The sequence below is a fragment of the Bidens hawaiensis genome, unplaced genomic scaffold (genome assembly GCF_021521415.1).
Source record: "Bidens hawaiensis isolate Kalapana, Puna unplaced genomic scaffold, B.hawaiensis_p1.1 tig00009693_1, whole genome shotgun sequence".
NCBI lineage: Eukaryota > Viridiplantae > Streptophyta > Magnoliopsida > Asterales > Asteraceae > Bidens > Bidens hawaiensis.
The window spans coordinates 135081-161696 of record NW_027491727.1 but is presented as its reverse complement, the minus strand read 5'-3'; the positions used below and the strand labels follow the sequence as shown (position 1 = coordinate 161696).

At 35.4% G+C, this 26616-nt stretch overlaps 1 protein-coding gene, 1 long non-coding RNA gene and 3 pseudogenes across 3 annotated transcripts; 2 read left to right on the top strand and 3 right to left on the bottom strand.

The window, feature by feature from the left end:
• Window positions 1-326: 326 nt before the first annotated feature.
• Window positions 327-3491, top strand: LOC143533445 (NAC domain-containing protein 40-like; annotated as a pseudogene). The gene is made up of 4 exons (XR_013135358.1): window positions 327-557; window positions 1855-2108; window positions 2200-2517; window positions 3185-3491. The product of XR_013135358.1 is annotated as an NAC domain-containing protein 40-like (transcript).
• A 1356-nt stretch (window positions 3492-4847) lies between these two features.
• LOC143533444 (anthocyanidin 3-O-glucosyltransferase 2 pseudogene) lies at window positions 4848-6404 on the top strand (annotated as a pseudogene).
• Window positions 6405-8393: 1989 nt separating this feature from the next.
• LOC143533443 (uncharacterized) lies at window positions 8394-9320 on the bottom strand. The gene is made up of 3 exons (XR_013135357.1): window positions 9258-9320; window positions 8972-9072; window positions 8394-8721 (listed from the first exon to the last, which is right to left on the bottom strand). It is a non-coding gene; the product is annotated as an uncharacterized LOC143533443 (long non-coding RNA).
• Window positions 9321-11685: 2365 nt separating this feature from the next.
• On the bottom strand, window positions 11686-15907 carry LOC143533468 (putative disease resistance RPP13-like protein 1; annotated as a pseudogene).
• Window positions 15908-16067: 160 nt separating this feature from the next.
• LOC143533424 (uncharacterized) lies at window positions 16068-19200 on the bottom strand. Its single transcript, XM_077028220.1, has 8 exons — window positions 19172-19200; window positions 18517-18748; window positions 18325-18387; window positions 17949-17988; window positions 17255-17319; window positions 17043-17159; window positions 16757-16885; window positions 16068-16621 (listed from the first exon to the last, which is right to left on the bottom strand). Exons 1-8 carry the CDS (start codon window positions 19198-19200, stop codon window positions 16580-16582), a joined length of 717 nt encoding a protein of 238 aa, XP_076884335.1. The 3' UTR covers window positions 16068-16579.
• Window positions 19201-26616: the final 7416 nt, after the last annotated feature.

The window sequence follows — 26616 nt, the reverse complement described above, 5'->3', positions numbered from 1 at the left end:
CTACAAGCTGCTTATACGGTGTGCGTCATCCACGTGGCAGCTAAAGCAGTCATCGATGTGGCGTATTCTCAACATACTCATCCTGACACTTGGTGCATCTACACGATGGCACGTGTCTTCGTGACGTGATTCGGTTATACATACCGCATCCTAGATTTCATCTCCCCGACCAAACCATTGTCATGCAAAGTACAAAACAAAACCTTAAATCAATCCCATTAATATCCGTTCCCGCACGCCAACAAATACGTACACCCTTAAATTTACATATTATTAATTCTTCCCCAACATCCTCAATAATATACATACATATCTAGAGAGAGAGAAAGAAGGTGATGAGTTGACGATGGTTAGAAATGATGATTCGGTGGATAGGGTGAGAGAGATGCAGTTATCGATAGCCGCTTCGTCTTCGGTGTTTCCGGGGTTTCGGTTTTCGCCCACCGACGATGAACTGATTTCGTATTACTTGAAGAAGAAGCTACAAGGATGTGGTAATTGTGTTGATATTATCCCCGAGGTTGATTTCTGCCGCCACGAGCCATGGGATTTGCCAGGTTTATTAGTTTAACTATGATCATGTTTAACCTCTTTAATTAAACAAACATAAAGATATCAAAGGACCTTTGCTCGATCTGGTGGCATATATATATATATGTATATATGTATATACTCAAAACATGGCAACCCCTTTATAACTCGTTTAGCCTTTTTGTTAACTCATACAAATTAATTATAACTCGTCTTCAAGTCTTTTAACCGGTCCCGTTTATAGTTTTATTATAATTCACCCACTTGTTTAACCTGTTTACAGCGTGTGCAACTTGTTTACTACGAGAAAAAGGAGAATACTAAAGCAGTCAAAGTTGACTACAAATTTTCAAAAAAAGACATGAAAACAGTTTAGCTTTAGCCTTCATCAAAGTAGTTTTGTCTTTATTCTCAATCTTTCAAGCAGAACTCAGAAGCCGTCACATCAGCTTGCCCTCTTGATGGCCAAGTGAGCCTGCGCGCTTTTGGATGTTGGCCAAGGCTTAGCTCGCGCTTTAGACTTTTGAGGACGACTAAAACTCCACGTCTTGGAAACTTTTAGTTGTTTTTGGTTAGCTTTGACTGCTTTGGTAATTTAAAAAAAAAAAAAAAAACAAAACTAGACAAACTTTTAATTAGTTGCTTTTGGTTAGCTTTAACTACTTTGTGTAGTTTTCCAGGACAAACTATACAAACTTCTAATTAACAGGGTGGTGGGTTAATCCGGTTACAGTTGGTTATACCTCACCAACCCGTTTACAACTCGTTTATCTTTCTTATTTATTCATTGAAATTTGTTGACTCTTTTATAAGTCGTTCAGCTTTCTTTTTACAATCCGTTAACAAATTTTTTATAACTTACCAGATCATTAAATTTACAACTCAGTTTAACTTGTTTATTACAACCCGATTACAGTTTATTATAACTCACCAACTCATTTACAACTCGTTCAAACTATTTGTTACAGCCAGTTTATAGTCTGATTCCATAACAACTCCTCTGCTGTTTAAAACATTTTACTTGTTTATATCAATTGATAAATAGATATGCTTTGCAAAGCGTAATCTTAAAAGGAAGGCATAATTATCAATCAAAGCCCGAAGAGATTCAACTTATAAAATATGAAGTCTAGAATATTTTAATTATTCGGATGGGCAATACCAATACATCTCTATTCCTAGAAAACCCGGTTTCTGGGTTTTAGCATATATATTTAAGAACGCTATATCTCGCCTTGTGAGAGAGCATATTCTCAAAGCCTTTCTTGCAAGCCAAGATTCAGGTTCCTTTATGTGTGGTTTTAACTTTTGCCTAATCACCAGGTCTTTCCATTATTCGATCCGATAATGAGTGGTTTTTCTTTTCGGCCTGAGGAAAGAAGTATCCAAATGGGTCACAAAGTAAACGGGCCACCCAGTCCAGGTACTGGAAAGCCACTGGCAAAGAACGAAATGTCAAATCAGGTGCTGCTACAATTGGCACGAAAAGGACCCTGGTTTTCCACACGGGTCGAGCCCCGAAAGGAGAAAGGACCGAATGGATCATGCATGAATATTGTATGAGTGACACCTCACAGGTAGATTATTATTATTATTATTATTATTATTATCATCATCAAGTAAGCAGAGTTTTCATTAACTGATATTGTTTTTACCGTGTTTATAAAGGAAGCTTTGGTGGTGTGTCGGCTTAGAAGAAATGTTGATTTCCGTTTGAATGAATCGTCAAGGGGTTCTTCGGATCTTAGGATATCGTCAGCTGCAGATAATGATTATCTTGATCAGTCTGCTACAAATGAGTACGCCAATAATACCCTGATTGATGGAGACGCGTTCTTTGATGATGGGAACGCTATGAAGTCGTGTTCTATGGAGTCTAAAAGCAGTTACAGGTCTCATTCGGTCGAACAGAATGGTTCAGAGTCTGTGTCTGGCCAACAACACAATGATGACTCGCCCGATGGTGGTTTTTCAACTCCATATAAGGTCTGATTTCTATCTGTACCCTGTGTGTTTTTGTTCACTTTTCTGAAGTGGGTTGGGTTGTTAAATTTGTAGTTTTTAAATTCTTAACAAAATATTTAGTGACAAAGTCATGAATGTGAATAATATCATGAAAATACTAATGTAAATGTTAAAATAAACAGTTTAGGAAGGGAGGAGGAAATCTTAACATGTTTGACCCAATCCATTTATTTTAATCTCGTTTATGACTCATTATACCTATTTTGATACGAATTATATGATATAAACCCGTTTAAAAATGTTCAACTTGGGTCGACACATTTAATTAAACGGGTCATGTGCATTTGATATAAAAGCACTATGGTCTGAAATTTTGCGCTTTCGGATTGTGATACCTAACCTGTTTAATACATGTGTCAACTTGGGTCGACCCATTTAATTAAACGGGTCATGTGCGGGTTGTCATGATTAGCCGTTCAATTAAATTGATCGACCCGTTACCCTGTTTTTGGCCCGATTAACCATTTTTCAACATTTCCAAATTTTTGACCTTTTATCTATCAACAACACCTTTACTGTTTTATTTTTCATTTAAGAAAGTTGGATTATCATGCAACAATTAATATATAGTTTTCTTGAATTATCATGTAACTACTAACTATTATGGTTTTGTAACCGTATTCAACAGGAAGGGAACAACGAGGATGATTGCTTTGCGGATATAATCAACGACGACATAATTAAACTCACGAGTCAGCCTCGCACTCTCTTATGATCCATGGTGTCTTGACAGGGACAAATTACACCGAAATGTTACCACAAGAAACCTTGTCGGCTCAAGGAACAGCAGTCCGGAGAATTAGACTGCGGGACCAAAAACATCAAACCAGACCACCGCTTTACGGCTACCATAACAACCAGAAATCTGACAACAAAGAATCAGGATGTGTGTTTAGTTTCCTATCTGGCCATGCCAATGCATTGTCCAAGTTCCATCCAGCATATCTGGTTTTGCTGTTTTTGTTCATACTGTTGGTTGCTTGGAAAAGTAATTATATCAATATGGATGCTAAACAACATTTGGGTACGGGCTTGGAAGCTTCCAGAAGGCAGTTAAGGTGTTGGCTGCGTAAGGCTGCTGACTATATGTAATGGTTTGTGTGCATGTTGTGTATCTAATGTTTAAGATGACTGGTGTCAAGGTGTTTGTGAAATAGTGGTTAGAGTCTTTGTCTACTGGCTTGGGATGTCTAAATATACTTGATGTAAGAAAAAACATGTGCTGATGTAGAAATATAAAGGATATTGTCTACCTGCTTGGTCATATGTAAGTGACTTGATGTGACAAAATAAGATGTGGCTGATTTTATCTTAAGGTTTTGGGAAATAAATTGGAACTACTATTATTGAAAACTGACATTTAGCCAGTCTTGTGATTGAAATCGCTTGTAAAAGCAGAACTAGCGAGTACACTGATTTTGGTTGCAAACACCATCAATGGTAATAAAATATAAGAAGAAAACAAACATAGCCTAGCAAATGTATCACCCTTATACCGATAAAAACAAATATAGCCTTATACCGACGGTAAGAAAATATAACTATAAGAAGAAAACAAATATAGCCGAGCAAAATGTATCATTCAAAAGGGTGAGGGGTTGGTTTACAAAATATAGGAAGAAAACAAACATAGCCAAGTAAATGTATCACCCATAAGGGTGAGTGGGTGGTTTACACAGTCATAAACGCCACCTATGGTAAGAAAATATAAGACGAAAACAAACATAGTCTAATAATATATCATGTCTATGTAAGAAACTGTAAATATTATTAAGTTAACAAGTGGGGTGGTAACACAGTTTTATTGAATGATGCTGTGTTTCAACATTTGAATAGTTGTAAGCATTAATATGTGAATGCGAGTAGCTATTTGTATGGGGAGAGCAGCTTGATGGTGAGCTGTACGGCATGTCAAATAGAAAATGGTAAATCATATACGATATATCAGAGTAATTCATTATGTGATTCAAAAAGCGATTCTTCGGCCCTAGCTATGATGATTAAAGGGTTGAACGTGTAAAGTGGTTTCATTGTCCTAATTTGTCACATTTGTATCCTAGTAAAGTATTTGTATCATTTCTATGATATAAAATTTAAAAACAAAAACAAAAACAAAGATTTGGAAACAGATAAACGAAAAAATGACTTTGGTGGTTTTAGAAAAAAAGAAAAGAAAAATGACTTTTGGCACAACGTCCTAAAAGATAGGTCCCATGGGTTTTTTTTTCTGCAGCCAGCAACGCAATGACGTATGCAACCTTGTTTTATAAACACAAAGTCTTAGACACCACACTCACTTAAACATCTACTCTCTAAACACAAAATATAATAGAGATGGCTAACACAATTGCCGAGCTTATATTCATCCCATTACCCGTGATCGGTCACATGAGATCAACAATCGAGGTTGCAAAACTACTCGCAAACCGAGATCAACGCCTCTCCATAACCGTCCTAATAATACAACCACCCTCCGGTTTGAGAACCGGCTCACCCATTGCCACCTACATCCAATCATTAACCGATAAACCTACGAAACGCATACACCCCACAAGACGATACCCTACCGGCACGTGACCCAAAAGCCCCCATGACTTTTGTTAACGACTACATTAACAGTCATTGCAAACATGTTACAAAAGTTGTAGCGGAGATAATAAGTCAACCGGGTTCGGGTCAACTCTCCGGGTTTGTTATTGACATGTTGTGCCCCGGTATGATCGACGTGGCAAATGGTTTTAATGTTCCCACGTACGTGTTTTACACGTCAAGTGCTGCTAATCTTGGGTTTCAGTTGCATATGCAAATGCTTTGTGATGATCAAAATAAGGATATTGTTGAGTTGACTAACTCAGATGAAGAGGTTAATGTTCCCGTGTTTGTAACCCCGGTGCCCACGAAGGTGTTTCCGTTGGGGTACGATACGAAAGAAGGCGTTGACTATGTTCTGTTGACTTCACGGAAGTTGTGTGAAGCGAAAGCAATCATGGTTAATACATTCTTGGAATTTGAAACGCACGTGGTCCACTCGTTGTCTTCTGACACGAGTGTACCGTGTGTTTACCCGGTGAGGCCGGTACTTAATTCAGAGAGTGATTACAAGGAGAATTCTGATTCTGGTTCTGACTCAGACAGTGATGCCATAAAATGGTTGGACGGTCAACCGCGGTCATCCGTGGTATTTTTATGCTTTGGTAGTTTGGGTTGTTTTGATGAGGTCCAAGTGAAGGAGATCGCTTACGCTTTAGAGCGAAGCGGCCAGCGGTTTCTGTGGTCTCTACGGAAACCGCCTTCGCCAGAGCAGTCATCAAGAAGCTCCAGCGATTATGAGGATCCGGCAACAGTTTTGCCAGAGGGATTCCTGGAACGAACTAGTGGGACCGGGAAGGTGATAGGGTGGGCCCCACAAGTGGCAGTGCTGGCTCACAAGGCGGTTGGAGGGTTTGTGTCACACTGCGGGTGGAACTCGGTGTTGGAGAGTTTGTGGTTCGGTGTGCCATTGGCTGCCTGGCCGATATATGCTGAGCAACAGATGAATGCGTTTGAGATGGTGGGGGAGTTGGGGTTGGGAGTTGAGATTAAGTTGGATTATAAGAAGGATTTGTTTGATCCGAAGAGTGATAATATTGTTGGAGCTGAGGTGATTGAGAGGGGAATAAGGAGGTTGATGAATGACGATGGGATTAGAGACAAAATGAAGGAGATGAGGAGGATGAGCAGAGTGACGGTTACAAAGGGTGGTTCCTCGTACGAATCTGTTGGTCGGCTCATTCAGGATTTTATTGGGAATGTGTCATGAATGTGTTCGAGTTCGTGTCTGTTTGTGTTTGTAATTCAAACCACCTTCTACTTATATATGGAAGCATGAAAAAAATAAATTAATTAAAAACCAAATGCCCACTTTCACATTTCCCATTCTAGATAACCAATCCACCATTAAGAACACATGTATAAAACATGTCAATAATGTTTCCTCTGGTTTTCCGACCGTCTGACAAAAGTGTTCCCGGCACCGCCTAGTTTTCTTCAATTTTCAGGATGCCGCTTGTTTTCGGTGACGACTGGATTTTAATATCATGCATGGATTCCAATGCCCAACATTAATGCAACTCACAAGAATCAAGTTCCATAGTATGTTTTAGTACTTGCTATGACTATACAGTTATTGATTACCTGTATTTATTAGTAATCAATATGGTAAACTGGGACCATATGCAAGGGTGGATCCTCTTATCGGTGAGCAGGGGCTATTACTGATATCTAGCTGTGTGGGAGTGTTTTGTGCTTAAAATTGTTTGTATTCGTTTGTGAAATGAGTTTATATTTGAAAGTGCTTTAAGAAAATACATATTATCAGACATCTTGTCAAACACTATTTTCTAATTATTTATATTTTCAGCACAGTGATGAAATAATCTCTTAAAATGCAAACTCCAAACACCTCATTGATAAAAGGGTGGCTTTTGATCTTATATATTTAGATTAATGGTTAGTATATAACATCGGAAGGCATAAATTCTATTGAACACGAAGCGATACACAAGAGTCAACTCTTACTTGGTCATCAGCAGATTTTGGCCCTTGTAAGCTTGGGTACCCAGGTAAAACCTTTTTAACCATTATCATCAACCACAAAACCTTTACACATTGTCACTAGATAACAATAACATGAAAAGGTTCAACTTTAATCGCTGCAACGTGCAGAAACAACATTGCAGCCCTCCGAGGTTTTGTTTCTCAGTGACAACACCTCAACTAACTTCATTGTAAAATAATCACTGAAAGACAAATAAACAAAACTTAATAAAATAATGTCTCAACTTAAATTGATATTTTAACATTATTAGGAAAACAAGGTTTCAACTATTTTGATGCAAATATCAAATGCGAGTAGAACTATATTCAAACCATATGAACTTGATTAGTAAGACATAATTTAAAACTAGAAAAAGAATGGCGCCAAAAATAATTTTTAATATAGTTTTCGTACCCAAAAAAAAAAATTATTTGACTTAAAATAGGGTTGTAATGGATTTGAAATCAGAGCATTATTCAGCAGAAAAAGGAAATACTAACTGGCCTTTTTCACATAAGTACAATAAGTGATTCATGACTTATGCATATTCATAAAGTTCACCACCATTTATTCACGTCATAGTAAAATAAAAAAGAATAATATAATACGGTTTGTTTGAATAAAGTAACGAAAAATAAATTCGTTGTTAATTTTGAATCATTAGAGAGAGAGAGAGAGAGAGATAGACCTTCATGATAACTTCCATGATCACTCTATTATGTTGATACAGGGGATGTGGGAGATGAGGGACCAGTCACTGCCGTTTTCACTGTATCTTTCTTCTAGTTTTGGGCAGTAATATATTTCCAACCTCAAAAGTGAAGGTAACATCATTTCTGGTAGATCCATCATGTTTGGGCAATAGCTAAAATAGAGATGCTGGAGTACTTGCGGATGGGACAATAATAATAATTTCTTCAGACTAGGGCAATAGTTAAAATAGAGACGTTGGAGGGAGGTGAGGTGTTTTAAAATTTAAGTAGCTACATGTGAAAGCATCTTTTGCATCAAACCACCAATTTAACCTTACAGTTGGATGAACAGCCTCATCCATCGGGGCCAAACCAGAAGCCCGACACAAGTGATACCACATAAATCTAGACAACCATCCAATGGAGTGTGGGCTTTAGCATCCAGAAGACTCGCCTATTTTCTAATCGTATGTTTAATATTCACCAAACAATGTTCCTTGAACTAAAATCAATTCAAAAGTTAAAGTTTGTGTACATCAAGGACTGGTTTGTTTCACAAGACAAGTAATGCAGCATTCTTTGGTGCAAAATATTACCACATTTACAGATCAGCTTAGAGAAGGCAAAATGGGTAGGTTGGGTCAACGGTCACCACCGGCAAAGTAAGGTTTAGTATTAAAAGCAGGGCAAACGAATGATAATCAAGTGGTTTCTCTTTTTAGTTCTTATAAAAGCTTTAAATGCAGAATTCTGCAATATGGTCACATCATAACTGAAAACAAACTGAAATTACCATGGGCACGTTCTTTTTACGAAGAGCGGCTATGTTGGCTGCATATATATGATTGTAATTCTTCGTTCCCAGGCTCAATAGATATGCACAAACTTTGAATTACTCTGTCAACAACAAGCTCAATATTAAACTTACCAAAGGATTAGAGAATGTTGCACATAATTATTGTATAAAAAGAAAAACATAACAAGAGAAACTTAATAGAGAACACTGTTACACACAGCATAAGTCACTAGTGACCAAAAAGTAAACCTAAAGACACCTCGGTCTTGCTTTAGAGTTAATAAGAAGATCACTTATAGAATATAATAACATGTCGTTTTTTAACAATAAAGTGTATATATAGGAGATTACCTGTTCAGGTGTTCCTTCGAATAGTTTGTCACATGACAGTCTGAAAAAAGTGTCTCTCGTTAAAATAGCCCCGGAAGCTGGAAAATAGAAGCTAATATGACCTGCAAGCACAAAAGTAATTAAGAATAACAATTTGTTACTACTATCATCATCTTTGTTTTTATTTTATATTTAAAAAAACAATCTATTTTAATAATCCTAAATTTAATCACTCACAAATGTGACAAATCTGCTAATAGTCTAATACGATTACCAACATATCCAAATCACGTTTAAATTTCTATACCTTTAGTGTGGCCCGGGATTGCAATCACATGCACCTCTTGTCCAGCAAACATTCATGCATCACATATTTGATCCAGTTACCTGTACGATTGCAAACACAATATAAATTAACGTAAAAGATATATGATTAAGCAAACTCTCACATAACAAGAAAGCTATACTAATAATAAGAAGGATAGTAATTATAAGAACAATAATTACTCATCACACAAGAATTGTAATGTATGATTTTACATGTTGATTAGTAGTTACAGATGACTGATTACTAAGTACCTAAAATACTACAGTAATAAACTTAAACGTTCAAATTACAGTAAATAAGATGACCATGAGTCAGATTTACTTCCATAATGACAACTAAAGTATAAACAAGTAAGAAATTTTATAAAGCTTCTGATAGAATGTAAGTTGCTATATGAACTTGACAAGCAAAAAATGTAAATGAACTGAGCTTTCGGAGGGGTGTTCATTTATTTAATAAATAGATGAGCATGAGCAAAAAATTTTGTTCATTTAGTTAAACAGATGAGCATGAACACATGTCTCGTTCGTTCATTTATGCTAGTCAGTTTTCCTTTGTTTAACTTTGTACATTTATGTTCGTTAATATACTCACTTAAATTTTTTAGGCGCATAACAATTAAGTATATGTTGTTCACATTTACTTTTAATTGGTTTTAGCTCAATTATGTTCGTTCGTCTATGTTCGGTTATGTTTGTTCGTTCACCGTTTGTTTATATTGTTAATGAAAGAACAATAAAACAAACACAAGCGCGTTCATTTTCTTAACAAACGAACACGAACAAGAAAACCCCTTTCGTTTAATTGTTCGTGTTCGATCGGTTGTTCACTTAAAGCTCAACGAACGCACATGGGCATGCTTCGTTCGTATTCATTTTCAGGCCTACTCAAGGGTTCATTTAGAATGCCTACAAATTAGATAAAGTTAAGCGAAAAGTTTAACCACCTAAACCAGTGGCGGATCTAGACTATAATCTCAGGGGTAACGTTAAAAATTTTTTTTACCGTATTTTATACAATGCTCCATTGCCAAAGGCAAAACCTTTAAAACACATGGGTTTGGAGGAGAGGTCTTGGGTTCAAATCCTAAAGACAACAAAAATTAAAAGTTCACTGTTAAAAGAATCATTTAATTGCCCATAAACAATTTGAAATTAACAATTTATATAAACAAATAAACAATTACACTTTTAAGTAGAAGACTACATAAATTGAACAAGTAGAATTCAAATCGTTGACGAGGGAGTGAGGGACTGAAGGAGCACCGAGCGTTGGTTACTCAGTTGCAGCATGCAGGGGGATGGGCAGTGTGGGGAGGAAGCCACGACTGAATGAAACTTTGTTTATTGAATGTTGATGTCTAACCTAAAACAAATGTTTAAGGATAAAGAAAAAACAAACAAATGGTTTTGTTTAGTTTGTGCTTAAATTTGGTTGGGCTTTAATTAGTTTCGGCTCTTAATTTTGTTGGACTTTAAACAAACAGGGGTAACGTTCTATTTTTTCAAGGGTAGCGAAATACGAAAACCGACCAAAGCATATAAAATTTGTACTACCGATGAAAAGTTGAGGGGTAGCGGAGGCTACCCCTAACTATATGCTAGGTCCGCCCCTGACCTAAACATTACAAATCACCCCAAAAATCATATATTACTCTCCTTTGCACCGTACCTCACTTTCAAATCCACGTTCCCACCAGTATGATGATGACTATTTAAAATGCATAGTTATCAAATGCGTTAGGCACACTCAAGGCGCATAGGCCTCTCCGAGGGCGTAGGCGCCAGGCGCATAAAAAACGTGGGCCTCGAATAAAAAAAGCGCACTTAAATAAAAAAATTTCAAAAATATTTAGTAACGGAAAATATCACTTTTTTCAGATTCCAATATATTTCAAGCCATAATCCTCTAACATAAACTACCAAAATCATCTAAAGTACCAAAATAACCAAACATATATCATCAAAGCAAACAGTTTATTCAAAAACGAATGATCTGAGCATTTTCAATCAAACGTAATGACAGTTTATTCAACAATCCGAATTAAACTAAAGTTTAAAAACATGTTAACATGTTGCATGATGAAAATTAGTAAATAAAACACACTAAATTAAACTTTTAATTATGAAAAGGATGCATCTTCAAATACTTAAAATTAAAAAATATGAGAAATTGAGAATTAATCACAAGCTCTGTTAAGTTTTTTAATTATGTTAACCCAATTAATTTTAGATAAGTTGTTTAAATGGGTTAAATGATAAAGGCAAAGAAAATCAAATCAAATCAAGCAGAAAAATGAAAATCAAATAAAATCAAGCAGAAAATAAAGAAAAATAAATAAATTCGTTGTTAATTTTGAATCATTAGAGAGAGAGAGAGAGATAGACCTTCATGATAACTTCCATGATCACTCTATTATGTTGATACAGGGGATGTGGGAGATGAGGGACCAGTCACTGCCGTTTTCACTGTATCTTTCTTCTAGTTTTGGGCAGTAATATATTTCCAACCTCAAAAGTGAAGGTAACATCATTTCTGGTAGATCCATCATGTTTGGGCAATAGCTAAAATAGAGATGCTGGAGTACTTGCGGATGGGATAATAATAATAATTTCTTCAGGCTATGGCAATACTCAAAAGAGAGTCGTTGGAGGGAGGTGAGGTGTTGGAGTTCCATTAATGAAACTGATTCCAAGTTCTCAAATTCAATTATTTCAAGAGAAGTAAGAGATGAAGGAAGAAGATGAGACAATTGACTCCAACTATGGATCACTCCATCTTCACCACCGAATAATACCAAAACAACCAGTGATGTTGGTATGTTCTCTGGGCCCCACTCTGAGATTGGCTTCTTTAACATCCCTATGCTTAAGGAACGCAAATTGGGAGGCCAAACCCCACAAGCATCCATACCTGGACAATTGACTATCATCAGGTTCTTCAAAGAGGTCATATTGGGCAACTCGTTGTCAGGAAATGACTCCAGATTTTCACAATTACAAATACTCAATGTGGTGAGGTGAACCAAGTATTTTAGTCCAGTAATTGATTTCAGATTTAGCCAACCATTTATATCAACATCTTCAACCATTCTGCTTCTGTTGTTTATCTTTTGTCCTCCCCACTCACTTTCCAATAGTTTTTACTAATTCCAATAGACTTGAGGTTTTGTCCTCCTGTTGTTGGTAAGGAGATATCAGTAATTGAATCACATCTATATACCCCCAACTCCTCAATGTTTTCTGGACACCAACGCTTCATTTTGTCACAATCAGATACAGACAACCTCTTAAGAGATGTTAGTAGGTTCCTCCTACAATTATCCCCCTCTTCTTTCTCTCCTAAACTTACCAAATTATCACAACCAGACACCTCCAAGTCATATAAATTCACAAGAACCTTCCTCGCAACCGGTTCTGATTCCCACAAGTATCTTATTTCACTACACCTTCTTATGGATAATGTTTCGACTGCCCCAAGATACTTTATAGCATCTCTCCACACCACATCATTAAGTCCTAAAATACGTTCTATTTTCAACTTGGTGACTGCCCGTGCTATTTCAGCCAGTCTTCTCAGCACACCACTATCACACGTATGTAAATCCAAATCATTCAATGAAGGTAGCGCTTCAACCGAGACTTCAACCAAATTAGGACAATCATACATTTTTAGAATGTTCAATGAAGGTAGCGCTCCAAGTGTGACTTCAACCAAATTAGGACAGTTTTCGATATTAAGCTCTTGTAAGAGTGGAAACACAACCCCACTATTGGTTGACCATTTCTCCCATCCTCCCATATTTTTGAAACATAGAATTTCAAGTGAACGGAATTCACTCCCCATCCCAAGTAACTCCAAACCCACAACTTTCACCTTGTCTAGGCCTTCAATAGACAACTCCTTAAGTGACCTTAGCTGGCCAAGTGGTGGTAGAGATGCACATTTTTTACAGCCACGTATTGACACTTGCTTCAATAGTTGAAACGAGGGATCCGCGACCCATTTTGGAAACTCTAATCCACCATATGACACAATGTTAAGTTGTTTTAAACAATCATTATTGGGCTTCAACGCATCAAGGACTTCCTTTTCAAGCACTTCATTTCCTGACACGCCACTCCATACAACCTCTAACTCACTAAGCCTCTTTTGTGAAATGTTCGCCTCTGATGCATCTGCTGCATTTTGCACTTCGTCCAAACCCACAATGGAAATTTTCCCACAGAGATTTTTTAAGCCCTTAAGTTTGGTTATATTAAATCCACTTTCACCTCTAATAATGAACTTGGAGAGAGTTTGTAGGCTTGTCAACTCCCCGATTCCCAAGGGTATGTGATTCAAACTTGGAGTATTCCTAATGTCAAGATGTCGTAGTTTTTTAAGCTTTAAGAAGTTGATGGGCAACTTGGTTAATCTACCACATCCAAAAAAAATCGAAGTCTCTAAATTATAAAGATGGCTAACATTTTCGGGTAATTGTGTGATTCTACTTTTAGATAGATTAAGATATCTCAAGTGCCTTAAAGTACCAATGGAGTCAGGCACCTCCCTTATTCGAGAATCACTCAAGCATAGAACCCTTAACAACGGTAACTCATGAATTACGTCAGCTAGAATCTTATATGACAAGTAGAAACAACGTTGCTCAACAACCCCAAGAGATTGCCATGAAAGTTCTCAAACTTTTAGCTCCTTTAAATGCCTCAAACCTCTTGTAACCTACATACTCCACACATATAAAAGAGATATGTCGATACTTTTCCAATGGTTTATTCCTACTATCATTCTCCAACCTTAAAGAAAACTCATCAGCAACAGATGTTGCCAAATCCTTCATTAGGTCATGCATCACAAACAGCGATTCATTACTCGGTGCCTGTTGAAAAAATGACCTTGACAGCAGCTCATCAAAGTATTCTTGGCCCAAGCATTCTTTTGTTGAGTTGCTTGATGTTGACTCGTACAAAAACCCTTCCGCCATCCATAATTGGACTAGTGGCTCCTTGTCAAACATATAGTCTTTGGGAAACAAGGAGCAATAAGCAAATAACTGTTTCAAACGTGCAGAAAGATCTTGGTAGCTTAGCCTAAGGGCCGGGATAATTTCATCTTCAACCGGTGACCTCCATATCTCACTATCTAATACTTTCTTCCAATACTCTTCTTCTTTTCTTTTTGTACTCAATAATCTCCCAAGTGCTTTCAGAGCCAAAGGCAAACCATCACATTTTTCCACAATGCCTACACCATATGGTTTGAGTGACAAATGTGAATCAAAGTTAGTCACACCCAATGCATATAAAGCAAATAAAGACAAAGCATCATCATGTGACAGACTTTGCAGCTGGGTTAGATTACTATAACCCAACATTTTTAGCAACTTATCTTTTCGTGTTGTCATGATGATTTTACTTCCATGAGCACATGCATGAAATGGACCAACAAGGGTTTCCCAATCTTGACAACTTTCACTCCATACATCATCCAATACAAATAGAAACTTTTTCTCCTTTAGGTGTTTTCTAAGAGCCTCTTGAAGCAAATTAAGATCTGCAAATTCCTTGTTTACCCCTGCCACAGATTGAAATATAACTTTGCTAATACTAAAGCTATTAAACTCATCCGAAACACAAACCTATGCCTTGAGTTCGAAGTGATCCTGGACTTCTTGTTCATTATACAAAAGTCTAGCTAGAGTAGTTTTACCGACCCCTCCCATACCAACTATGGGAACAATGCTAAAGTTTTGACCACATGATTCATCACGCAATAACTCGCGGACCAATGCCTCTTTCTCAGCTTGACGCCCGACAATACTAGATGCATGAATCATAGAGGTTTGCAATCCTCTATTTATATCTTTTGGCCTAGTTTCCTCTTTCACAGCAACTAAACCAAGAGTATTCTTCTGCTCTACTAGTTCTTCTAATCTAGCCGTAATATTTTCAGACTTGTCATGCGTCAATGAGAAATTAGTGCAGCAAACTGGGATTAGCTTTCTTACCTTGTTGGTCATGCCTTCTGACTTGTGGGTGAACTCAAGATGCATAGCTTCGGTTGCCAAATCATCGAGTACGTCATCAATGTCATAAGCCAAATGTTGGAGATCATTCAGCCATCGTTTCAAAGATTGATTGGTGAACTCCTTCTGAGAAGCATCAGTAAGCACATCTTGATCTGGTTCAACGATCTCTGCAATTTCTTGATTTCAGCATCAATCCCCTTGTAGTGGTCAAGTTTTCTGAAAGCTGTAGTGGCCAGCTTCTCAAAGAGCACACCCAGGAAGGCAGAAAGTAGGATTTCAGCCATGATTATGATGAGATCATTGTAGATAAAATTGTTTATAGTTGTTCTGGTGATTTCAATTTTAGTAAAGGCTTCTAACTTTGTATTAAAAAGTGGGAGTAGATGTGGATGCCCACTGACGGCATAAAAAGATAAATGTGAGACAACCATATTATTAAAATTAAAATAAACACTGAAGTTGCCCCTTGCATATGTCCACGGGCCATGAATAGTGGCCAAAAGTCTATTTGCTTTCACATGGTGTAATTTGCTTTGTCTACTTTTTTATTTTACAGAATACAGAAATATTATTAACATATATAATCATACATTTTTGTTGATCTTTGTCTTCAAGAGACCTAATGAAGCTCTATCACGAGATGTTTTGGTGTACAATTTTTTAGGTGATTAATACAATTTGGAAAATCATGACTTGTATTAAAAGGTCATGTCAGTCTCATGACTAATATAAAAGAGAGAAATTTTTAAGTCATTAAACTTTTCATACACATAAAACCCTGGGAATTTCACTCGATCTTTAGAATAGTTACCGGGTGCAATTATGTTGAGTAAATTAAAATGGGTTGTGGCCAACATGTACATCAGAAACCATTTAATTAAAAAGGCCCATAAGCAGGGTGAGTCACCAATTTGTCTTGTAGGGATAAAAACAAATTGGTTTTATCATCCAGAATCCAAATGTTTTAATTTGTCTTAGAGTACTCTGCATGCATCACCTGCATCACCGATGGGATGTCTTGCAGTGCTTTAATTTATTTCTTTTTTTTCTTATAAACACTAAAATACTGTAATTATATAAAGTTTTATATACATGTTTGGATATATGGGAGTTGCAGTTTTACATAATCTTATACAATGGAACCCAAAGCTTAGCTTTTAAACAAAAATAAAAGAGAAGATAATTATCAGAACAATACAATGAGACTACCTAATGAAGGACCCGCTAGGAAGGTAGGGTGCAGTTGAGATCACAGACATCTATAATGATTCACTCAATGATGCTTCCGAAGATAGTCTCTTGATCTTATGTCAGCCTAAAGTCCAACGAATGTAATCTATGAGTTAACAAAATTGTGCTAATTAAAAATATTGCTAACATCTGGTTTTAGTATATGAAACTAAAGTCAAGGACATGGTTATTATTATGATCAAAGGATATGGTTGTTTACCTGCCTAATGGGCTCAGGCACACGGTATTTGCATGTTCTTTTAACAACTTCAACAGTGGAAGCAAGAGATACACGGTGGCCTACTGAAACGAATATTGGTTTAAATGATCCTTTACTTGAACGCATTGCCTGCACAACAAAATTAAAACTAATAAACAAACTAATCGTAAGACCTTCTTCATTGACATCAGATAAAATCATATATTGCTTGCATCACAAACAAATGACAAACATCAAGATTTATAAACAAAGGTTAAAAGGATTAAAATTAAAGAGAATATCTTACTGCTCCTAAAGTGTTCCCTGAGTCCCCAATTAAAGAGATGAAGTCTGCATTGAAGTTCTCTTCAGCTTCTAGAAGCTCCCTTACTCGGGATTTAGTAAGACCATCCACGTGATGCAACTGAAAAGATGAACAATCACTCAGACCATCCGCATGGTTATTTCAATCCGAATACCTCGAAAAGCTACAAATGCTAGAAAGGAAGACCGGCTTACATTCTTCCCTATGCCAATTGTAGGAAGATTAGCTAGAACCCCAAGATGACAAGCTGAGCCAAAACCTGCAAATACATAAATATAAAAGTTATATAAAGTGCAGCTTACATGATATATAGCAACATGGTGTAAAAAATAATCATTCCTTCCATCACATACTAAAACCAATGAGATAAGGAATGCAACCTATCAAAATTAGGTATGTATAAAGCCCACATGTGTTGTTAACCATTCACGTTCTTAATGTACGAAATTTCACACATATAGTTGATCCTAACACACCTTTTTTCATACAATCATTGTTCCATGGTTCTAAACTTTAGCCTATCACAGTCTCAAGTTATTTAGATGTATCAATTACTCCCAAATAAAAACTAACGTGAATCATAATTGGTCTGAAATAAAATACAAATTCGACATGCTTTAAATAATTTGAAGAAAGCACATTTTTTTAAGATTGTGATATACCAAAAGCCCACCCATAAAAACTAAGAAAACTTTGGAAGTTTCAAACAAAAATTTGGCTAGTCGTTTTATCAAAACCATCAAAATCGCCTTAACTACCAAAAGCCCTAGCTCCCTTAACTGCCCTAGAATCGTAACTGTGTCCTAAACCATCTATAAGGATGAAGGACACACCAAACAATAGGTGCAGAATTCAGGCAACAAAAATAGGTTTAACAGAAATACATACCTCGAGTATGAAGTATTCCGTTTCCATCGATCATCAACAACTGAGCATAAAGGGAGAAAAAATTCATTAAGAAAGTGGATTCAAAGAGTAACTTTGAATGGATTCAGATTCAGTATACACATGTCAAGTTAACTTTAGCAGTTATCATTAAGGGGGTGTTTGGGATTCCTTATTTTACCACTTTTTATTAAGTTAATAAGTTACAAAAGTGTAACTTATGGAACTTTTGCTCTCACAATATAAGCAATCCCAAACACCTTATTACTTCTCAAAAAGTTTATAAGTTATAAGTTAGTGAAAATAAGCAATACCAAACACCCCCTAAGTCACACATGTTGCAGAAAAATGAAAAGGTATGATGAAAGACGCCCGTCACCTGAGGATAGAAAGGATGAGAAGAATCCTGCATTTTCTTCAAAAGCTGAAGAAATACTGGAGCCTGATTACAATTATAAAACAATGAACGTTACTAGCCTAACTTCACATTACATGCAGCTGTATTATACATAAATAGTCTGTTTGACTAACAAGTCAAAATTACAGTAAAATTAGATTAAAAAATACATACCTCTCTGAAGGCAAGAAAGCCAGGGACATAGGGACCATCGATCTCAGCGATTACCGAGTCCTCATAAACAGCATCTAGGGTTTTGAAATCCAACACAACCAGAGTTCCGCAAGCTACAGAAGAATTATGTTTAGAGAAAGTAATATCAACTCCACCTACATACGTCAATTCCCCCAATTTCCAGGTGTAGTCATCTTCAGTGATCAATTTCTTCTTCAACGACTCCTGAGCCCTAATTATAATTATGAATTGAGGAAATTGAAACTTACTGAACCCATTTGTCTGTCGTCATCCCTCGAATCCACCTCAGATATTGATTTATTCCCCGGTTCAAATTAACGCTACGTTTCCATTAAATAGGGAACACACTTTTTATTATTAACGAACTCTGGGAACACAACTCCACCTTTCTTTTCTTTTCTTTCCTTTCCTTTCCTTTCTTTTCCCCTCCTCTTAAAGTTGAACTCGAAAACGAAACTCGAAAGCTATGAAGGGAAAGAAAAGAAAGAAAATGAAAGAAATGAAACGGGGAGAAAGGAAAAAAAAGAGGGAAAAATTGAGAGAAAAAAAAAAAAGAAAATGAAGGGAAAGAAAGGAATGAAATAGTTTCTTTTCCTTTTCATCCCTTTGTTAACTAATACAATGCTCTGATTACAAGTCACCGATAGTTTCAACAAAGACCATAGTCCTGGGTAGCGCTAATCCTTAAATGGGTTTGGCAGTTTTCGATGTCAGAGTTTTCGAGCCGGACGAGTCAGACTGGTTATTAAATTAGATAAATAAAATGCAATATCACTATCATAACAAAAGTATATCATCAACATTCAATAAAACACAAAGTCATAACAAATAAAAATATATTACATATTATAATCGTTCTTTAGGTGTTTTCATGCAATATAATTTTGTTTTTTTCATCCATGTTATTATCCATCATGTACTATGCGTTCGTCATGAGGGATGCATCCCAAACTGTCACAAACGAGTAAACGATGCAGCAAACCTACACCACTTTGTCGGAATGCTCAAATAAAAAAGTTCAATAAGACTTGTCCCTTGTAATCTTATTCTTTGTTGACACATGTTTCTATAACACTTTTTTTGTCAATAAGCTTGTGTCATCGCAACAACGACATCAGCCAACATTTTTTTGGAATTTTGTAAAATTCAAGTAACACATTTTGTCATGAACCATGGATTTACACACGAAATACACAAACCAATTTTATTAAATCCCAAATTGTTTATACAGATATAACAATTCTCTCATCAGAATGATGGAGAACAATACAAACATACAAGGAACACTTAAGATCAGAAAAAAATACAAGTTGATCTTAAGACTTGATCTGTATAAACAACTAAAGAACATACCCTAATTTTACTTTACCAAAAAATAAAATAGATGAATGAGATGCCCAATTGAACTTTAGTCCTCAAAGAATCCAACAGCTCCGCTTAGCAAACCCCCTATTTTCCAAGACTTGCATAATAAGCCCCTCAACTTTATCTTGACATGCAATCAACCAACAAAACAAACAACCAACAATTAGCACTAATCATCTCCTTAATATTTAATATTGTTTGCTATTGAATTGAAGTGTGACATATTTCAACATCCCCCCTCAATTCAATAGGCAAAACACATTTAAAATTTTTAAAAGAAAAAATAACAAGACACCAAAAACTAAACATAAGACGTTCACCGGTGACTCTTATTTAGAGTTTTTGTAACAAAAAAAATCGATAATAAAATAACTTTCCTGTGGTTATTGCTTCTTTCAAGCGAATGAAGAAACAACCATTATAGCCCTCTCATTTTGGCTTTGACAAAGAAACCAGCTCGTTGTTATAGCCAACTCAAAAAACCTTTAATAGAGACCTTCCAATACATGTTCCAAACAACTTGGCAGCCGAAGAGCCAGAAGTCTTACATCAAATTTCCAGCCAAAACACAGACATTAAATCCACCAAAAACTGGCCCAAAGCATATTAACAGCAAACATCACTACAAAGCATACTTCATGAAATTAGAGCATTATATTCATACACAAAATTTAGATGTTGGAATATCTCTCAGCTTATCAACTCATTTACTAGAATAATAAAGCATTTGATATTATAATCATTTGATCAGTCTAAGATCCATACTAGTTCAATCTTGACGTTGAATAAACCAAAACATAGATTTAAATCTTTAATCAACACCTTGTTTTGATCATGTACTAATTTCAAGACTAGATATATTTGAGACCAAAAGACGTATTTTCCCAGCATACCCAAGTAGAGTTAATAAAATAAAAAAAAACGTTAACAAATGAAAAATATATCAATAGAAAAAATCTCCCTGTCGCATTTATACTTCTCACAGTTACTTTACTTGATACTTAGAAGCAACCAGCTGACCTGATACATAACAAAAAATGCTCTCTCCAAGACACAAAAAAATCAAAGTTGACGCATTGAACCCTTTCTGAAGAGATCAATTTGACAAATATTGATACAACATGCTCCCACTTAATAGTGAACAACATAACTAGATAAACGGAAATATTTTTTAATTTATTTTAACAGATAAAAAAACTAAGAAAACCAAACTCTTTAAGTAGAATCACAAAGTTATGCCATAAACTGATGACAAAAATTATAAACTTGGAAACATTATTCAAGCATTAAGCTTTAATTTGACCATGTTAAACGACAAAAAAAACCATTTCTAGAGACGCAGAGAGCAACCTTCTGCAGTAACAGATTAGAACCAAATCAGAGAACTAATAATCTGATTTACAATGGTTTTCAAGAAATACAAACATTTCACAAACACATTCAATTAAAAAACAGTCACTAGACTCCATAAACCTCATAAGAACATCAAAAAACAAAATAAAACTTGATTATCCGATCCAAATACAAAATTGATAAGCTGAGACACAAGAGAATACAAACCCGTTTAAGCTCATAAGACCATTTGTTACAAATTAATGAATCAAAACAAAGATCAAGAGCTTAAGATTTTATTAATTTACATGAATTTGAGGTTTAATACAGCCCAGATTACAAAGAAAGCGTGACATGCATGATTCACCAACTTGATGAATCTAATACCAAAATATACACAAGCCCGACAAAAATTTTTCCTGATCAAAACTAAAAGATGAAATTGGACGACTGCCGACAAACAATAAGATCAAATTTAAGAGAATTTTCATCAGAAAACCTCTAATTGAAAGATGAACTTTAAATTCACTTTCAAAAGAAAAAGATCAAGTGTCAACACATACAATATATTTCAAGTAACACAGAATCATACGATTGCATACCATATATCAGACAAAAAACTCTGACAAAAAATATAAAGTCACGAGACTTTAAGACAAAGACATGTCACAAGACATATACAAACTTTCTATAACACTACAGAAAGAGAACAAAAAGAAAGAGCCGTAAGATTCCACAACACTATTAGAAACATATCTGATAAAAAAATAAAAGCCAAACAGCTTTAAAGAGCTCAGAACCACATATGAAGACAATACATTTGAAGAACTTAAAGACTAATTTGACTTGATCAAAAACTTTTTACAACTTTACAAGAAGCATATATGCAAAGAACTTGAAAGAACATAAAGACTAATTTGAATCAAGCAAAAACTTTTACAACTTCATGAACAATAACGAATCACAAGATTCAAAAAATAACCAGAAACATATCTGATTAGAAACATAAAAACCACACGGCTTTTAAGAAGTCAGAAACATATCTGAACATAAGACAAGTGAAGAACATAAAGACTAATTTTGATTTTATCAAAAAACTTTTACAACTTCACATATAAACTGAACCACAAGATTCAAGAAACAAGTATGATAACAATAAGAATAGCATAAGCTATATCAGACAAGAAAGATGCAGCCAACACAGATTTTAAATGAAAACATATTCATAAAGTCTCTTACACAAGAAAAAGAACATACAAGGCTGTCAAAGTTTTTTAAGAATAATCATGATAATACTGGTTAAAAATAAGCGAACCACTCAATTCGAATAACCAGACAACCAGATTATAGACAATAAACCAACCAAGTTTCCTAACAATGAGAATCACATGATTCTACATTAGATAATAATTTACAGCCAAGGGAACTGTTAATTTGTTTATTAAAAAACAAGGCAATATGAGCACACAATTTTAAGAGACTGTCTTTAAGCCATTTAACCAGAAACTTATTCAATTCAAACAATTCTGGTTTAAACAAAAGAGACATTCAATATAGAAAACACTCAACCTTGAACAAAGTAAGAAATTATGCTTGACCAGCATAACCCCATCACATAAAAAAACATGTTTCTTTGAAAGCACATGCATCATAACGAAAAACCATAACCCAATATGGCATACTGACCAGAGTTATAGATGAATTATGTAATAATAAAATTGATTGAATAGAACCATCTATAACAAAACAACACTGAAATCCAGAAATGCATATATATTGGTTATACTTCTAAAAAACTCTCAAATTGAACAACATATAGACGAAGATACAGCACGCTTAACAATAAAAGTATCGTGAATCTCACATCCAAATTCATGAAGATAATAAAAAACAACAAAAAAATTCATATGACTTTTTTGAGACTACTATTACCATGTGTTTTAAAAACATATGACATACAAATTTTTAGTCAAGAAAAAAACTTTTAGACAAAACCTAAAACTTCATACAAATTTGCAACATTAAAGAATTCAGTCATTAACTCCATAAAAAAAATATCACATCATCATACTATGAGATCAAGAAATAGACTTCTCATATAATCATTCAATGAAATAAACAACTACAAAAACTTAAAATAATCATTACATAAGCAAGAGTCAGTACCAGAAAAGAGGACACAGTAAATTGCATAAATGCCCAAAATATGTGTATGCTAACCACATGAATTTAGGTAGCAAACAAAGAACATTTCACCAACTAAACTTCATAATCAAAACCATGCATACATATTCATGTTTACTGAGTGATCATAAAGCACACATGAACACATAATAGAGCAGCGGAAAATTAACAGATAGCATGTGGTCAAGCTACTAAGCTATGAAACACCCAAGTACATGCTTGTAAATAACCTCATCATGAATAAGATTGCTACAAGTCTACAAACAAGTCAATTTTCACAGACCATAGCTAGAAAAAAATGAGCATTTCTAGACACATAAAACAAGAAATCGAACAGGCTGTCCAGTGATTGGATTTAAGAATTTGCCAATAATTCAATAACAAGAATATAGAAATCCTTCTAATCCTTGTCTCTAGGAACAATACAATCAATAATAAACCATAGAGAAGAAGACTTACTGTAAGGCCCCCGACCCGGGAACCCTACTTTCTCGCTGGTTGGATTTACTCATTCACATGATTCGTAAAATCAGAGTTAATTAAAACATTTCGCGGAAATAAAAGTCATTCATTCATTCATAACATAACAATCTTGTCTTAAAATAACACAACGTAAGTCTTAAACATAACACATAAAACATAAAACGACACGGGTGTCTTCTTCATGGCGATGCCAGCCTTCCTCTTATTGCCACGTGTCCTCGTTAAGCAACTTGTCTCATTCTACTTGCCTGCTTGCATACTAAAAGTTAGCTACGCTTAGTGAGTTCTAGTTAATTAACATACAATACATTCACTTGCTTACCAATACGCGTCCGAAGATACGTATTAATACTTACATGTTCGTCTATCATTCAATCATACATACGTACATACATTTATACATTCATACTTCTTACTGACAACATACCTCGGATACTATAAAGATCCGGTCCTCACTTACCTTGGATATTATAAGGGTCCAGTGCCCTACATACCTCGGAATTTATATGGATCCGGTGTCCTTCATACCTTGGATCTCCTCAGAGTCCAGTCCCTACTTACCTTGGATATTATAAGGGTCCAGTGCCCTACATACCTCGGTAACATATCATACCATTCTAACTCCATTACATTTCCTTTCTAATTCCTTCAATCATAACTAATATACATTACGTGCACACTAGTTAATCAATCTATAACATTCACATTCATACACAAACATATATCTAATATACACTTACCATTTAAGTTAAGTGTATAAATCTAAACACATTGTAGTATGCACACAGCCCCGAAAACATACACATAAAAGGGGCTAGAACTCCTGTTACGTTCGCCGTTAATAGTAATTCTCTTCCTGAGTTGTGTGCGGCTAACTATTAATTCTCTATATTTGTTTATTATTTATTTTCTTGAGTTAACGGGGTTAATCGTTAAATTAACTGAACCGTCATGTATTCATCTTAAACCGATCTTATTCATTTATTATACTTAACTTCGTTTTATTAACAAACCGACTTCGTTAGTTTATATCCTTGACGATAGTTATATATTTGCTATTATATTTACTTCATTATTATTAATTCACGTTCTTGACACGTCTACGAGTCAACGTTTCTTTAAACAAGTTCGGGTTCGCGGGTTTGGCTCATCTTCGTCTCCTATTCCTTCGCTTGAGGCGGAATGCGTCGGAATAGGGAGTTTCGCGTCGGAATGCGAAATCAACCTTTCGCATGGAGGGGTTCGCAAACCGGGTTTCGCTTGGGTTCATTTGGCGCGAAGTGGGTGTTTCGCTTGACCTTTTTCGCATGAGACTTCTTCGCTCAGACTTTTTTTTTTCGCTTCGCTTGGTATGCGGAAATCTTATTTCGTATGTGATGCGAAATCCTCCCATCGCACGGCCTTTCTCCAGATCTGGTTCGAGTTCTAACTGTGGCCATCGGGGTTCGTTGAACAATCGGTTTCGATCCGGGTTTTGTTCAAGCCATTTAGGATTTCGGTCCCGTCGAAACCCGTCTACCCGAGCCTCTGCTACGGCCGTGCTTCCCTTAATATTTTGCAATTCAGTATTATTATCTGAATTATTTGTAGATCTCATGTTACTGTTATTTTTATAACAGAAGTCGTATTAATATTTATGTAAAATTGTAATACTTTAGCTATATTAGAATAATGTTATAATAATCAAGTGCATAGTTATAATTAGATGGTTCACTGTCGTATTCATTCAATACAGGTATATGTATAAAATATAATAGAATATTTATATGATTAACTCAGATGACGTAAGATTTGGTTGTAATCCGTTTATCATGGTTCGTTTACGTCGGTTTTGACTCGGTTTACTTGTTAACAATCTTAATAAGAAATATATTGAAATCATTATAATGTTTACCTTTTGGATTTGGTTACACTTGAATAACTTGAATGGATGAGATTGGATTTAGTAATGTTGGTGTACAAGAGATTTTGTGTGTATGGGTGTGTGTACAATGATTGGTATGTTGACGGTGAAATGATAAGGATAGGGATAAATTAGGGTTTAAATAGGCAAAGCCCAAAGGCTTTTAGGCCCATAAACATGCTTAAGTCCATAAGTCCTTCTTACCCTATCAAATTTCTACATCTTATTTAACTAATTTAAACGACATCTAACTAAAATAAACTCGATCGTTTTATTTATTATTATCGAAATTAGGACGTTACACTTACAATGCACTTTGGATATGAATGAACAAGAGAACCATTCTCTTCACTTGCCTTGGTTTAATACAACAAAGATGCAGCGGAATACACTTTTACCATGAAGCAACCATCAAATATTTTATCCCCTTTCTTGTTCCATTTTGAAGGTTTTCAAGAACCCCGTCATGCAAATGATCACAAATTCAAACTTCTGATCCTCGATTGTCATAATACCAATAAGATGACTCTTACCCATGATCATACTTTACCATCTCGATCCATGAAGTCAGCAAGATTTATAGCGGAAGAGCGTTAACACATTTTGGGATTTCTTGACAAGAAGAACTCTAGATGGACTATAGCGCCCAGAATAATAATGAATCGGTAAATCAAATGCCCATGGCTCTGATACCATGTCATGAACCATGGATTTACACACGAAATACCCAAACCAATTTTATTAAATCCCAAATTGTTTATACAGATATAACAATTCTCTCATCAGAATGATGGAGAACAATACAAACATAC

Excerpts from the sequence above, each read along its gene's own strand:
- LOC143533424 (XM_077028220.1), bottom strand. The coding sequence starts at position 19,200 with ATGGTCTTTGTTGAAACTATCGGTGACTT. Across the intron at positions 17,160-17,254 it reads CAATTGGCATAGGGAAGAAT|TTGCATCACGTGGATGGTCT; the intron begins GTAAGCCGGTCT and ends TCATCTTTTCAG. Across the intron at positions 16,886-17,042 it reads CAGGGAACACTTTAGGAGCA|GCAATGCGTTCAAGTAAAGG; the intron begins GTAAGATATTCT and ends TTTGTTGTGCAG.